Consider the following 16595-nt stretch of genomic DNA (forward strand, 5'->3'; position numbering starts at 1 on the left):
TCAAGAGTCAAATTTGATAGTTTCTTATATCTCTTCGAGTTCTAAATCTATAATCCAATGATCTTGTGTATGAGGATCTTTTTTTAAATGTATATTAAAATTTTATCATAGTTTTCCACAAGTGGGGTGAGATTAAATGACTTCTAAGGTGTCTTGCTGCTCCAGATTTATGATTCAATTAACACATTTGACGTTTATTGTCTGAGTGACAAGCGCCTCAGTTTCCCCATTCATAAAATGAGAGTGTTGGATTAGGTGGCCTTTGAGATTCCTTCCTTCTTTAGATCTATGAGCCAATAGAAAATACAGACCCAAAAGCTACTATAAATTAAATTATCCTTTTAGGTTAATTTCTATTTTGTCAGTTCCATCAGCATTTATACATATTCAAAAATAATACCACATATATGTGTAATAATTTATTCAGTCTACAGAAGGAATGGTTGCTTCCTTATAAAGGTGCATATATGTTTATGGACTCTTTAGTGATCCTAGACTCACTGTCAAGAACAAGGAATTAATATAGTAGAAAGAGTAGAACTTGGATTTTCAGAGTCCAAATCTTGGTTCTGCCAAATATGTAACCCTAGGCAAGTCACTTGATCTCCACAGGCCTCAGTTTCCCCATCTGTAAAATGAAGGAGTGGGCCAGATAACTCTAAATCTATGTTCCTAAAAAGGTGACAAAAATGATCATATTCTTTAGCCCATCAATCCCACTTCTGGGCATTTACCCTGAAAAGGTTAAGGACAAAAATAAAGTTCTCATATATACTAAAATCTGTGAGGCAGCCCTTCCTCTGGCTCCTTGAGGGCAGAAATTATTTTATGTTTTGTCTTTGTACCCCCAGCACTTAGCACAGTGCCTGGTATAGGGTAGATAAATAAATACTTATTGATATTATACCAGTTGTGTGACCCTGGGCAAGTCACTCAAATTCTAACCTCCATTTGCTCACTGTAAAATAGGGGTACTAACAGCACTTATTTCCCAGGGTTGTTGTGAAGATAAAATAATATTTGTAAAGAGTTTTGCAAATCTTACAGTGCTATAGAAATGCTACCTATTGTTATTGATTGATTTTGGGGGAGGAGGGAGTAACAAAGTCCTGGAAACAAACCCATTTGTTGAGGAAAGACTAAACAAATTGAGTACATGAATGTGATGGACTACTGAGTCATGATAAGAAACAAGGAATATGAAGAATTCAGAGAAACATGGGGAGACTAATATGACCTGGTCTTTGCTACCAAAAAAAAAAAAAATCAAAGGCCATCTAGTCAACCCTTCCCCCATTTTCACAAGTGAGAAAACTGAGGTAGGTGGGTGTGCCCAGGATCACACAGGTAGCGAGCCTCAAAAAATGTATTTGAATCCAGATCTTCTGATTCTTGAGCTATTTATCCCAACCCTCTTATTTTACAGATGAGGAAAATGAGGCTAGGAAATTCAAGTTACATGTCTGAGGTCATAAAGGTATAAAGTATCAGAGATAAGATTTGAACTCAGGTCCTCTAACTTCAGAGCCTGAGCTCTTTCTGCTGGGTCACACTGCTTCTCATTCTCTTCCTTCCCCTTCTCTCAATAGTCTTGAAAGTAATAAGCTCCTTTTGAGTAAGGATTGGTTCATTTTTGCCTTTGTGTTCCCAGCACAGAGCAGAGAGTCTGGTACACAGTAAGTTCTTAATCAATGCTTGTTGGATGACTGGTTGATTATTACTTTTGGGTCACTATTGGATCATATCCATGTCCTTTCTTCTGATAGAAGAGACACTGTGAAGGGAAGATGCCTGAATGGGGTGGCAACAGATGTGGGAGGGAAGGGGAGATGCATCTGAGATAAAATCCTGGAAGGAGACACAGCCAGGTCTGACGTTTAAAGCTAGAATCACCAGGAAATCCAGCTAGTCCAAACTCCTAGTTACAGAGGAGGAAGCAGAGGCCCAGAGAGGTCAAGCAACATATCCAAAGTCACACAGCTAGTAAGGAATAGAAATGACATTTGAACCCCATGTCTTCTGACTCTAAATCAGAGGCATTTAACATAACACTGTGGCATATTGCATGTCTTGGCAACTGTTTTGAAGACTTCTATTCACCCGCTGATCTCACTAAGATGGTGATAAAAAATAAGAATATAAGAATAATATAAAATAAACAGATAGATAATAATAAGGACTTTTGATAGGAATCTTCATCTCAGAATCTGGCAGGCCACAGGGAGCTGGTGGGTCACTCCAGGGTTTGTAAAAATCTTTCTATACATGATCTCATCTGATGCCTGCAACAGCCCTGTAGGTGAGTGTTACAGGTATCAATATCCTCATTTCACTAATGAGGAAACAGTGGCTGAGAAATTGGCCCAGGGGCTCATGGCAGGTAAGAATCTGAACCTAAGACTTCATGATGCCACATCCTTCCTATCCACTAAACCACATTGTGTTTCTCTGACATTCCCAGGAAAACCCACTTAATAGCTCGTATTTACATAATGCTTTAAGGCTTGCTGCCCCCCACTTCATTACAGGCCCACTGTACCTACCTAGCACCCCGTCATGTCCTAGTTTCTTCGTGCATGCCTCACTGCTCACTAGAACAATAAAGGTGTCCCTGAAACTCACAGTTCTCACAGAAACAGCAAGAATGAGAACCCAGTCATTGCCTCTACCTAGGCACTGCCCTCAGATCCATTCCTCATAGTTCTCACAGGAACAGGTGTGTCCTTGCAGTCAATCACAATCACATTATCCATCTAGCCCAAGACAGGACAACAACACCTATCTGTCTTGACCAGACAGGACCACAGTAGCTAGCCAGAATGTTTAACCGCCAAACCATAGATGGGCCCCCTCCTCCATTACCTAATCCCTTAACAAACTCCTCCCGCCTTTTAAATGTTAATTATATTCCTATATTCTATGTAAATTTCTGTTATATAACTGCATCTTTACCCTATAAAAATCCATCTTGCTTTCTCTGATGTTGCTGGTTCCTCTTGGAACGTAGGATGCTTCATGACAAGTGTCAACATCAAAAAATGCCTATTTTGGATTAGAGGTGGTCTGACTCTGAATTCTTTGAGACAGTTCCACCACAACCCATCATGGAACCTCAACAGTTGGGTTTAAACCTCAACACTTTATACATACTATCTCACTTGATCCTCACGACAACCCTGGGGCTGGGGGAGAGGGAAGGTCAGTGCTACTATTATCCCCATTTTACAGATGAAGAAAACTGAGCCTGGGAAAGGTTGTTATTATTATTAATAACAATAACTAGCATTTACATTGCGATTACTATGTGCCAGGCACTTTACAATTATTACCTCATTTGATCCTCACAACAATCCTGGGAGACAGATGCTATCATTACCTCCATTTTACAGATGAAGAAACTGAGGCAAACAGAGGTTGGGACTTGCCTAGGGTCACATAGCTAGGTGGTCCAGCAGATAGAGCTCCAGACCTGGGGTCAGGAAGTCCTAAGTTCAAATTTGGCCTCCGACACTTACTAGTCACTTAACCCTGTTTGCCTCAGTTTCTTCATCTGTCAAATGAACTGGAGAAGGAAAAGGCAAACCTCTCCAGTATCTTTGTCAAGAAAGCTCCATGGACAAAAGTCCATGGGGTCATCCAGAATCAGACATGGCTGAACAACAACAGGGACACATAGCTGGTTAAGTGCCTGAGACAGGATTCAAACTTGGGTCTTCCTCAGTCCAAGTACAATGCTCTAACCACTGAGCCTGCTCTGAATCCTGATCCTAGAATTCAGTCCCATATAGCCAACATATTGCAGTGGGGTCCTGTTGAGAAGGTTCTGGGGGAAACATATGAAGTCTGCCATTTTGTGTACTCCACCACTGAGCAACCAACGTTTCTGGAAGTTCTCCTCCTCGGTAACCCCAATGCTTTAAATTTCGTGGGAGATGGTCGTATATTTATTTTGTTTTGTTTTTATACTCTTTTATTTTTATTCCAAATTCCCAAACACCAAACAAAAGGAGCATTTTCATGGACGTCATAGAACAGAAGAAGGGGACTGATTGCCCATTGAAACGGTTTTCCATTACCCTGAGCTAGCTTTTTCTTTTTCAAGTTTTTATTAAATTTCAAAGACCAGCCGCAAGCCAAGCTGGATAGCAAGGAAGGAGCCAGTGAATCTGTCATCAGCCTTTAGCCAGATCGTTTGCAAAAGCAAACCCAGGCTGTATCTAGCCCATCCACTCACTTAGGAAGCTTGTCTCCTGAGGCATGAATGGGGGGAGGAGGGGGAGGAGTGACTGGTGCTAGCTTTTCAAACTGCAACTTTTAAAATATCAAAATAAATGCACATATTTTAAATCCCATAAAATCCTGTTCTCCCTGGCACAGGGGTGTATTTATTTTATGATCCAAGACACAGTTATTACTTGTTTGTTACAATGTTACATTATTTTAGTATTCTTTTCCTCTCTCCCATTATAACATGCTCAGAGCTTCAGCAACGGTGAAGAGGGATAGATTTGGAGCCGTGGCTCCATACTACAAATATGATCTTGGGTAAGTTTTCTCAATTTCCTTCATTATAAATGAGAATGGGTCAAGTCAGTAAGTATTTGACAGAGCAGGGACAGACTCGGTGCCAGGCACACTATGCTTTGGCTCTTCAATGCAAAGACAAAAAGAAAGCTCATATATAGGAGGAGACACGTGCACATGAGGATAGGTCCTGGACCTGTTTATTAGTAGGTGAGTGTGATGGCTAGTGAAACCTTCTCAAGAACTTAAATCTGAAGTAGATCAGACTCTAGGCGTGAGTTACAATTTCTCAGAAATCATATGATATGGGGAAACTTGAAGTTGTGAAACCACCTGTCGCCCCTCTCCCCAGATTTGCTTAACCCATTTCCTAATCAAATTTCTGCAAATAAGTTGCTTGCTCAGGCTCTTGACCAAAAGGGTAAGGGGATGGGTTTGTGGTTTTAGCCTTATAACCATGTTTCCGCTTCTATGCTGTGCCTAGTCGCCCTGGGGGAGGAGGGGGGTGATGCCCACTTCTTGCAAGAACCAAATAAAGGACTTTCGGTTTATACTTTGAGATGCCTCCGAGCAGTCAATTTGAGTAGGGGTCTAACCATCCCACACAATAGGTATAGACAAGTCTAGCATGAGGATTCCTATCTCTAGGAATGTGTCTCTCTGCCACTTAGTCTTAGAGAATTGCTTAGAGGCACCTAGAGGTTAAGTCACTCCGCCAGGATCACACAGCCAGTCTGAGTCAGAGGCAGGTCTTGCCAGGGGAAGTGGAGGTGGGGGGTGAAGGGGGGAGGGGCGTGTCTTTCACACTTTAAGGGATTACATCAGCTGTCTCTCACAACGCACACAAGTATACATATACAACACAAATGCAAAATAAAGACAAAATAATTTTTCAGAGAGGCACTAACAGCCGGGGAGCTAGGGAAAGGCTTCCTGCGGAAAGCGGTGGTGCTTTGGCTGAGCTTTCCTTCTAGGGGTGCTAAGAAGTAGGGGCACCCGGGGGTGTTGGTGAATGTTCACCACTAGCTTGGGGGGTGGAGAAGCAGTGTACCCAGCACACACACGTGTTCTCAGTCACTTTCTTACGGTATACACCGTTAACAAGACAATATACCAAGTCCTGATTTGTAGCTTTGATCCTTTTCGAGGTGAGAAAACTGAAACTTCACCGAAAATGTAACGATCGGCCCCTCTCCCGCACCTGGTAGGAGTTGGCTCCTGTGCGCCCCTAAAGGAGGGGAGCAAGGGAAGCGTTCTGGGGCGGGGGAAGGGGAGACCTAGCAGGTGCAAAGCCCTGGAGACCGGAGCGTGGGAGCAACAGCAAGCCCAAGGACGTCAAAGTTCCCTTGCACCTGCAGACCTACGCTCCCATCCAGGATTCCGGAGCCTCTCCCACCAGTCCAACGCGCCCCGCCCTCTCGCTGCTACGGCGGAGGCGAGGACAACGTCCCGCCGCCCCACCAGGGGGCAGGGTGCGCTTTTGGCGGCGGGGCTGCGCTGTGGGGGCGGCGCTCTAGGCCTCTGGCCTCTCCTCTCTCCACGTGGGGACTCGGGATGGCGGCGGAAGCGACTGTGAGCCGGGTTGGGATTTGGCGGCGTGGGAGTTTAAAGGCGATCGGGGAGGGGGAGCAGCCCACGCGGGGGGGACCCTAACCCTGGGACAGGGGAGTGATAGGTGGCAAGGCGGGGTCCCACTAGATAGAGTCCCCTCCCCCCAGTACAGCAGCTCTCCTCGAGTGTCCGTGGCAGGGCGAGGGGGTGCGTGGGGAAGTTCGAGGCGGTGTGACCCAATAGATTGTCTCCCCCCATTTCCGTGGAGGAGCTCACACATACACACGCACACACACGCACACACCCTCCCCGCGTGTCCGTGGCAGGGCGAGGGGGTGCGTGGGGATGTTCAAGAGGCTGTGCCAAAAGTAGACAGCCCCCCCATGACACCCCTTCCCGGAGGAGCTCTCACATACACCCCTCCCTTCCCGCGTGTCCGTGGCAGGGCGAGGGGGTGCGTGGGGATGTGCAGCGGCTGCTGGTCCAGTTCCAAGATGAGGGTGGGCAGCTCTTGGGCTCGCCCTTCGACGTGCCCGTGGACATCACCCCGGACAAGCTCCAGCTCGTCTGCAATGCGCTGTTGAATGAGGTAAGAAGTCCCCCAACCGGCTGGGTTAAGTAAGAGGCTAGGGAGGCAGGAGGACCTGGGGCTGACTAGCTGTGCCTCCCGGGCTGGTGACTCCGTCCTCATCTGTAACCCATGGCCCCTTGGCAAGTTCACAAGCGTTTAATGGCACCTACTATGTAGAAGGAAAAAAACAAGCCTTTATGAAGCACTAACCGAATGCCAGGGATTGTGTTAATCTCTGAACTTCAGAGTAGGGCTTCTTAACCAAGGGCCCTTGAATTTGGTGGGGTTTTTAAATACTAAAAAACATGATAAATATTTCAATGTAATTGGTTTCCTTCATATTCCTATGTATTTTATTTTATACAGTTAAAGACGTTATGCTGGTAAGAGGTCCATGAGTCTTTCCAGATTCGTAAAGGTTAAGAGCCCTTTACCTAGAGAGACACAGAGTTTACATGAGGTGATACCTGACCTCAGAGAGCTGAGTCTGATCTTTGTGGAAGAGACCTAAGTTCCTATTTGTTTACTTTTGTGTGAGTGGGAGGGCTCTTTGAGATTTGCCTCTTCAGAGAGCCGGTGATGGAGCATGCATGGTCTGTCTCCAGCTAGAGAAGTGAGGGACTCAGGGTGCAGAATGAGGCATACATTTTTGGACATGACCAAGGCAGGTATTTTTGTTGCTTGGCTATGTATTTTGGTTACAAGGTTGGATTTTTTCCCCCCTTTTTTTAAGAGATGAGGAGGAGAGGTATCTGGAAGGGAGAGAAAATAATTGCTTGTTAATTGAAAAAAAAAAGAATTTTTGCGAAAGACTTTTAAAAAAATTGTTCAGTTCCAAATTCTCACCATCCTTCCAACCCTTCTCCACCCATTGGAAGGCAAGAAATACCATATCCATTATACATATGATCTCATGCAAGATATATTTCCACATTAACTATGTTGAAAGAATTTCTCTTCACATTGTAGAATTGTAGATTTAGAGCTAGAAAGAACTAAAGAAACCATCTCGGTGCACCCCATCCTCCAAACAAAGACCCAACCCAAGCACCACCTTCTCCATGAAGTCTTTCTTGAATATCCTCCTTCATTCCTGCCCACTAGTGCCTCCCTCCCAAAACTGACCTCAACCTCTTACTAGGGATAAGGTAGGAGTGATGTGTGGTGTTTCCTAAAGGGGCGTTTGAAGTGAATCTTAAAGGAAAGCAGGTATTCTAAAAGATAGAGGTGAAGGGGGAGGGCGTTCCAGATGTGAAGAACAGCCTATGCAAAGACCTGGGGACTGGAGATGTAATGTTGTATATGAGAACCAAGAAGGCCAGTTTGACTGGACTGTAGAGTACATGAAAGGGGTCAGGTTGTGTGAAAACCTTTAAGTAACAAACAGATTTGTATTTGATCATAGTGGTAATAGGGAGCCATTGGAGTTCAGTGAAGTAGGAGGGGTGACATGGCCAGACCTTGGCTTTAGGAAAATCATGCTGGCGATTATGTGGAGGATGGATTGGAACAGGGAGAGATTCCAAACACAGAGAACAATTAGGAAGCTCCTGCAGTGGTCCAAGCTAGAGCCTATGAGGGATGGGCTAGGATGAAGGCTGAGTGGGTAGAGAGAAGGGGTGAACTTTGAAAGAGGTAGAAATGACCAGATTTGGCCTGATTAACTCTGTAGGGTGAGAGAATGTAGAGGAGTCAGGGATGATGCGGTGGCTCAATGACTTGGAGGGTGGTGATGCCCTTCATGGGAATAGGGAAAGTTTAGAAGAAGAATGGATTTGGTTGGGAGGGAAAGATAATGAATTTTGCTTTGGCCATGTTGAGTTTGAGCTGCCTGTGTGTCAGCAAGTTCAAACTGTCTGGGAGAAAGTTGGTGGTCCAGGTCTGAAACACAGGAGAGGGACTAGGGCTGGATGTTTAGATCTGGGAGTCAGTCTGTGGGAGGGGATGAGGTCACCAAGTGAAAGAGCATGAAAAGAACGAAGGAGGGTCCAGGACAGGGCCCAGGAGGGTGGGGTGGGGATGCCCACCATCAGGGGCAGGGAGCAGTCGGACCAAGAAACTAGCTTTTGTGATTTGTGATCGGCGTCAACGAAGGGAAGGGACATCCGACACTGGGAAGCTGCTCAGCCTTTCTTATTGGAGTCACGCTGTTGCACCCACTCCTCCATCAGAAGTCCTCTTCTTTTTGTCTTGTGGGCAGTTGTCTCAGGTCACAGGCATTGGGTTCTTGGCATCACCTGGTCTCCAGATAGCTGAGGGGGCGCAGGAAAGCCATTCCCTGGATGATAGAATCCCAGAATGATCGGTTGTCTGGTCCACCAGCCTCATTTTGCAGAGAAGGAAACTGAGGCCCAACCTGACTAACCTTGGATCCGTTCAGAGAGTCTTCACTGAGAAGGGGGCCATGGGTTCGCTTTCTTTCCCTCCAGGAGGACCCCCTCCCCTTGGCCTTTTATGTCTACGAGTCAGAGATCATCACTTCCCTAGAAAAGACACTTGAGTCCAAGTCAGTGGAGACCGAGAAAGTGCTGGACATCATTTACCAGCCCCAAGCTGTGTTCCGTGTCCGAGCCATCACCCGCTGCACCAGCTCCCTAGAGGGTCACTCCGAGGCTGTCATCTCTGTGGCCTTCAGCCCCACTGGGAAGTAAGGAGGGAGCCAGGCTGGGGGTGTCTGGTGGGGTCATCTCACATGGGGTCCTCCATCAAATGTTGGGGCGTATTTCCCAGATTCTGTCCTGATCCTCATTTCCAAGGGAAGGGGGGACTGAGTCTGAGCCACATTCTGATGATGTGCCCACTCCACTGTGGGAAAAGTATTTGTTTCTGATTAGGTAGATAGATTACTTGTTGTTTTAACCCTTTTTAAAAAAAAAAAAGGAAATCCAAATAGATTGTGATTATTGGGGAATGTCTAATGGGCTTCATGGCCTTTGGGATCCAAGGGACTCCCCTGTGTAAAGCTCAGGGGTGCCATTCTCTGATTCCACCAGGTATCTGGCCAGCGGCTCCGGAGACACCACTGTACGCTTCTGGGATCTCAGTACAGAAACTCCCCACTTCACATCCAGGGGTCAGTATGGGGGCAGGTGAGCAGAGGGGGTATGTACCTCTCAAAACCTCTCTCCAGAGAAAGGCAGAGCAGCCTAACAGAGAGTGACATGGGAGGATTGGGTGCCAAGATTTCAAACCCCACACCACCTTGTAAGACCTAGGCAACCTCTTTCCCGTCCGCATTCATGACTCCATTCCTACTCAGGCCCAGCCTTCTCATGAATGAGAGACTGGATGGAAGAGAGGCTGTAGCCCTACACACCCATCCCTGCTCCAGGGTGGATAACTAACAGTCCGCAGTTCGATGTATTGGGAGGGGGGGCAACCTCTGATACCAAGGGCTGCCTATTCCCTCCCCTTATGGTCTCCTCTCCATGGTTGTCTCAGGTCACAGGCATTGGGTCCTCAGCATCTCCTGGTCTCCAGATGGCAAGAAACTGGCCTCAGGCTGTAAGAATGGCCAAGTGAGTTGGCTACCCCAATGACCATTCAGGGAATCTGGGGTATCCTCCCCCAGGAGCTGGAGAACTCTAGGGTTCTGTGTCTCCAGAGAAGGGCCATATGGATGGTGTGTTTGGGTTGTCTTCTTCGACCCTCTCTACAAAGAGTGAATGAATGAATGAATGAATGAAATGTTGATTGAGTGCTAGTTGTGCACTAAGTACTGTGCTCAGCACAGGTAAGAGGGGGGGACACAGTATACAGATACAAATGCTGAAGGAGCTTATATTCTAAAAGTAGAAGATGGCCCCTATTCTAGGAGGGCAGAGCCTGGGCCAGGAAGGGCCTTTAATCTGGAAAACCATGGGAATGGTCCAGGCAGATGACTGGACAGCATGGGAAGGGCTCGTGGTCTGAGGTGACCTGGGTTGGGCTGGCCATGGGAGATGGCATTTGCCAGTGAGGATTGGGCTAGAGGCTCAAAGAACAGTGCATTAAGCTCCTTTGCTCTGATCCTGAGGGTGGGGAATGGACTGATTCTGGGCAGGAGGAGGGGAGAAGGGCAAGACTGGGTTAGGGATCAGGGGGGACTCTAAGGGCTCCTTTCCCTCAGATTCTCCTGTGGGACCCAAACACAGGGAAGCAGTTGGGCAGGGCCCTTGCCGGACATAGCAAGTGGATCACAGGCCTGAGCTGGGAGCCATTGCACACGTGAGTGGAGGTGGGGGTGCCTTCTCAGGCCCACCAGAGAGGATATGTGGGGGTGAGAGGGCAGGCCTGGGAGTCTTAGCCTGTCAGCTTCCAGCTAGTCTATCCTCAGAGGCTCCAAAGGAATGTCTGAGAAGGGGACAGGTGGGTAAGCTGAGTGGAGGGGGCCTTGCCATGCCATCCTAGGCTCTCCTGGCAGCTTCGCTTTTCCTGGAAGTCACCAAGGGGCTTAATTAGAGGAGAGCCCTGTGGGGGACCTTGACCAAGTGAGGACTCGGGAGAGGCTGTGGAGGGGAAGCCAGTGTGGCACCAGCAGGGGGATCACATCTTTCTCCTGTCCAGGAACCCTGAGTGCCGCTACGTGGCCAGTAGCTCCAAGGATGGCAGTGTCCGGGTCTGGGACACAACTGTTGGCCGATGCGACCGCATCCTCACTGGACATACTCAGTCGGTCACCTGCATTAGATGGGGAGGGGACGGCCTTCTCTACTCAGCCTCCCAAGACCGAACCATCAAAGTCTGGCGGGCTCATGATGTAAGGAGTCATAAGACAAAAGGAGTTACAGCTTGAGGTGGGGAAACCTGAGAGATGCTCTAGTCTAGACTTCCTCCATTTTACAGATGAAGAGACTGAGGTTCAGGGAAGTTGAGGGACCGTTTTTTGTAGATAGTATACATCAGAGGGAGGCCTTTAATCTGGGACCTCTGACCTCAGAGTCTCTTCCTGTGTTTGTCTGTATGTCTGTCTGTTACCTTCCCAACAACAGACAGCTCAGTGGTGCCATAGTGCGCAGAGCCCTGGGCCTGCAGCCAGGAAGACTCTTCTTCCTGAGTTCAAATCCAGCCTGAGACACTTAGTAGCTGCGTGGCCCTGGGCAAGTCATTTAGCCCTGTTTGCCTTAGTTTCCTCATCTGCGAAATGAGCTGGAGAAGAAAATGGCAAACCACTCCAGTATCTCTGCCAAGAAAACCCCAAAGAGGGGGTCAGGAAGAGTCGAACACAACTGAAAAATGACTGAACAAATTGTAATCCATGTACAGATATGTGCGCGTGCGCACGCGCACACATACACACACACATACTTTTTCACCTATTTTGTGTGTTTTCTGATTCTCATCTCCTATCTCCCCACTTTTGCAGGGAGTACTCTGCAGGACACTACAGGGTCATGCCCACTGGGTGAACACCATGGCACTCAGCACTGACTACATCCTTCGAACGGGTGCCTTTGAGCCGGCAGAGGCCTCTGTTAACCCCCAGGATGTCCAAGGCTCCTGTGAGTACAGGGGAAGGGCTCAGGGACAGAATGAGGTTAGTGGTGGCCTCTGGAGGGAGGCCCTGGGCCCCTTGTCTCCAGTTGTTTTCTAACGTCATCCTTTTCCTGATCTTTCTTCTTTTCTTTCCCATGATGGACACAGTGCAGGAACTGAAAGAGAGAGCACTAGGCCGCTACAACCAAATCAGGGTGAGTGTTGGCCTGGCTCGGTGGGTTACGTGATTATTTAGCTTCTCCATGCCACAGGAAGCCCTTCTCTCCAGACCTCCCCTCTTCTAGGCAGCCTCCACTGATGAGCTCCATCACACTGATCCCTAGAACACTGAGAATAAAGAACTCCAAAATGTTGGGGTTTGAAGGGGCCTTAGAGGCTGAGGAAGGGGCAAGGTTAGTGACGCAGCTCGAATCAAAACTCACATCTGCTCACCAATACAGCATTCTTTTTTCCCTGTGGTTAGGGGTTTAATTAATAGGAGTGTAAATTTAGTCCCAGCAAGGAACGATAAAGACCACCCCAACAGAAGAGGAAACTGAGGTTGCAAGGAGGTTAGATTGGAGTTCAGAATGGGCCTCAGACACTTACTAGTTATATGATTCTAGGTAAGTCACTTCAGCTCTGCCTGCCTCAGTTTTCTCATCTGTAAGACGGGGATGATGATAGCACCTCCCTCCCAGAGGTATTGTGAGGCTCAAGTGAGATACTAATTGCAAAGTTCTTCGCAAAATTAAAAGCACTTTATAAAGGGGAGTTATTATTTAGTGACTTACCCAGTCACACCACTAGTGTCTGAGGCAAGATTCACACTTGGGACTTCCTGACTCCAAGCCTAGAGCTGTAACCACTACACCACTCAGCCACCTCTCATGGGTAGAGGGGACGTTATTGGTCATCGAGTCCTCTTTTTACAGGTGAGGAGGCCAAAGCCCAGAAAGGTTGTCACTTGGCCGAGGTAACAGCAGGTTTTAAACTCAAGTCTTCCTGCCACTAGTCCCAGCCCTGTAACTTCTACGTAGGGCTGCATAATTGACAGTTTGATTGAACAAACACTTATTAAGTGCTTCCTGCATACTGCTGCTAAGTTCTGGGGTTCTGAAGGCAGAAAAAGGCTTCACCCTCTTTCCAGGGCCGCTGACAATCCTTTTGGCTGGAGCTCGAAGGAACTTTCCTTGGTCCCGGTCCTTCTTGGCTCATCTGCATCACCCAGTGGAGAGTCTGGGCATAGCACTTGTTGATTTCTATTACCATTGGCAATGTTATCACCTCCTCTGAGCATCACTCTGCTTGTCTGCCTCCTGAGCAGTGGTGGATGTGTGTGTAAGTGTGTTCTCATCCCCCCAGAGTCTGGGGCCAGAGAGGTTGGTCTCGGGTTCCGATGACTTCACGCTGTTCCTGTGGTCCCCGTCAGAGGACAAGAAGCCCCTGCAGCGGATGCTGGGGCACCAGGCCCTCGTCAATCAGGTGCTCTTCTCCCCTGATGCTCGCATCATCGCTAGTGCCTCTTTTGACAAGTCTATCAAGTTGTGGGAAGGCAAGACCGGCAAGTGAGTCTGAGGGGGAAGGAGAGCAGTGGGGAAAGGTGGAGATTTGGAGCTGTGGGATGGTACTGTGGAGGAGTCATCTAGCTTTAGTCCACCCCACTCCAAGACCGAGGCCCAGGAGAGCACTGAGCAGCAGCCATCACTTCACATCCAAGCCTCAGTTCCCTCCTCTATAAAATGATGGGATTTCTCTCCATGGCCTCTAAGGTCCTTCTTCTCCAAAGATCTGATCTTTTAAGAGAGGGTACATGTGTCCCTTAGGACACATGCATGAAAAACAGGTACTAGGCACTGAGAAACAAGTCTAAGTAGAATAGAATAGTAGAGTCTCGCCTGTGTAAGTTAGTTTAAAGAGATATCGTGAGGAAAACCAGTTAGTCAGCAAGCACTTATTAATCACCTACCACATGCCAAGGCTGAACAAATAAAGATAAAAATTAAATAGAAGATAAAAAGATAAAAATTAGTTTATCCCACTAAAGCAGGCTATAAAGTACCCAGGATGGGGTGAACGGGGCTTAACTTCTAACATGTACAGGCATTACCAATCTCTTCTCCCTCCTGAGCCACCCCTCTACTGGGGTCCTCTCTGCCTGCCCCTCCCTCTAATTCTTCACTGATCTATTCATTCGCAAAACCATAACTGAAGAATCATAGGATGAAAGATTTAGAACCAGAAAAGACCTTGGAGTCCATCTCCTTCATTGGACAAATGAAGAAACTGAGTCCCAAATGTCAGGGGCAGGATTTGAACCCAGATTCTTGGGCTCCAAGATCAGTGCTTTCTCACTGTTAACCCTGTTGTCTCCCACTGGCCTCGAAACAGTGTCCTGGAGACTGATGAGGAAAGCATCCTGGAGAAGGTTAATTTTAAGGTAGAAGAGGAGAGGATTGATTCCAGATAGAAGAAAGTGAGTTAAAGCTTTGATGAATAGCAAAAGCAGGAAATTAGAATGATGGAGGGTCTTAAAAGCTGGATAGGAAATCACAGTAGTCTCTTGAGCAAAGGAGGGACCACCATCCTCGGCCTCTGCCCTAGGTATCTGGCCTCCCTCCGAGGCCACGTGGCCGCTGTGTACCAGATTGCCTGGTCTGCAGACAGCCGGCTCCTGGTCAGCGGGAGCAGTGACAGTACCCTCAAGGTATGGGACTTGAAGACACGGAAGCTGGCTGTGGACCTCCCTGGTCATGCTGATGAGGTAGCCTCACCCCAGGATCTGGAGGGAGGGAGGGGCTACAGGTTAGGGTGTGGGCTGCTGCTGCCACCTGGTTTGGCTTTGACTTAAAGTGTCTTCCTCTGGGATCAGGTGTTTGCTGTAGACTGGAGTCCAGACGGCCAGCGGGTAGCAAGCGGTGGGAAGGACAAATGTCTGCGCATGTGAGTCTGGGGAATTGACTTATGTAGCCCAAGGGTGCTGAGGGATCAGCTGACTTTTGAAGGCTACCCACTGTTTCCCTCCAGTGCTCCCTGGGCAGGTCCAGGGTCTTTCCCACCAAAATAAAGAATTTTGGGTTCCTTTCAAAGTACTTAGATTAACTCTTGGTTCCCTCAGCTCTCAGCTTTTCTAAATTTGTTCTTAAGTTGGAGCACTCAGCTAAAATCTCTCAAATGGCAGCTGGGAATTGGGGTGGAGGGACAGAAATGGGAGGTGGCACAGTGTGGTATAGTTCTAGTCCTTCCTCAGACACTTCCTAGCTGGCTGACCCTAGGCAAAGTCACTTAACCCCTCTGTGTCTGTTTGCTCATCTGTAAAATGAGGGCTGTTGTTCTGGATGACCCATGAGGTCCCTTCTGGATCAAAATTTTATGATCCTTTGATTGGGAGAGGGGGGTGACAGAAGTTTGAGCTGGGTGCCTTCTGCGCAGTAAGTAAAGACCCTGCTGGAGGGTCACCCCCAAGCTTGTTGGGAGCTGGAGCAGAATGTCAGGTCTGTCCCCCAGGAGCCTGAGATACCCAGGCTCTCCTCTTGGGAGTTGGGTGGGGGAGGCACAACCATGGCTAGGTCATCCAGGTCCCTTCTCAGGCCTTTTTGACTGAGAACTCTGTCCTGATGTCTTTCTTTTGTCCACAGATGGAGGAGGTGAGATCCAGGGAGCCTTCCCCCCTTCTTCTCTCATGCTGTAAATCATGGTTCCATCTGTACTACCACTAGTCATCTTGGGGCTACAAGCAGGCGGCTAGATGGGACAGGCATTCTCCAGTCAGCCATTGAGACTGAAAGATTAATGCGACCCTTGGAGACATATGACAGGTGGAACCTGGCATGGCAAGGCATGTGACAAGAGGCACCGGAGACTAGGAGGGCAGGCCCCCACACCGCAGCTTTTTATTCCCTTCTAAATGTCGACTTCCTACAGAGTAGGACGCCTATCTTTTTGCCAAATAAATAAGTTATTTTTCTCTAGTTTATTGTCATTGAATCCTGGAATCTGGCAAAGTCCTCTTGACAATTCTCTTGTCAAACCCCCTTCATCCCTTTGGGCAAGGCTATGGCAAAAGAGTCTTGAGAAAAAATTCCACACCTCTCCTTTCCTCCTCCTTCCCTTGTTCTTTGGCCCAGCCTAACCGCCTTCCTGTTACCTCTCACATCTGATATTCCATCTCTGTGCCTTTGCCCAAGCTGTGCCTGATACCTGGTATGCCCTCCTTCCTCATTTCTAACTTTCAGAATCCCTACTTTTTTTCAAAACTCAACTCAGGTGTCCCCTCTTAGAGTCTTTGAATCCTAAAGGTAGAGCTGAGAAGAAACATCTTTCTGGTCCCACTCTTTCATTTTACTAACGAAAAAACTAAAGTAGGTTAATGGTGATAATAATCTAGCATTTATGTGGTAATTGAAGGTTTGCAGAAGTGTTTTACTAAGCCCTGTCCTGATCACTACCCATCCCCCACCTTCGTACCACAAAAAAGTATGTTATGTTTTTGAAA

General features: G+C 47.6%; 1 protein-coding gene across 2 annotated transcripts; it reads left to right on the forward strand.

Annotated features, from left to right (window-relative positions):
* The first annotated feature begins 5999 nt into the window (after positions 1-5999).
* Positions 6000-16071, forward strand: NLE1 (notchless homolog 1). 2 transcript variants are annotated; one of them, XM_072644930.1, is made up of 13 exons: positions 6000-6096; positions 6521-6664; positions 9076-9293; positions 9640-9719; positions 10088-10164; positions 10755-10852; positions 11192-11384; positions 11991-12126; positions 12269-12315; positions 13466-13668; positions 14705-14864; positions 14973-15043; positions 15739-16071. In XM_072644930.1, the coding sequence occupies exons 1-13, from the start codon at positions 6079-6081 to the stop codon at positions 15749-15751; spliced, it is 1458 nt and encodes a 485-aa protein (XP_072501031.1). In that variant the 5' UTR covers positions 6000-6078; the 3' UTR covers positions 15752-16071. The 2 variants fall into 2 exon arrangements, with proteins under 2 accessions (XP_072501031.1, XP_072501032.1); XM_072644931.1 differs by lacking the exon at positions 6000-6096 and having other exon boundaries at positions 9640-9735.
* Positions 16072-16595: the final 524 nt, after the last annotated feature.

This window comes from Notamacropus eugenii, chromosome 2 (genome assembly GCF_028372415.1).
Source record: "Notamacropus eugenii isolate mMacEug1 chromosome 2, mMacEug1.pri_v2, whole genome shotgun sequence".
Classification (NCBI taxonomy): domain Eukaryota; kingdom Metazoa; phylum Chordata; class Mammalia; order Diprotodontia; family Macropodidae; genus Notamacropus; species Notamacropus eugenii.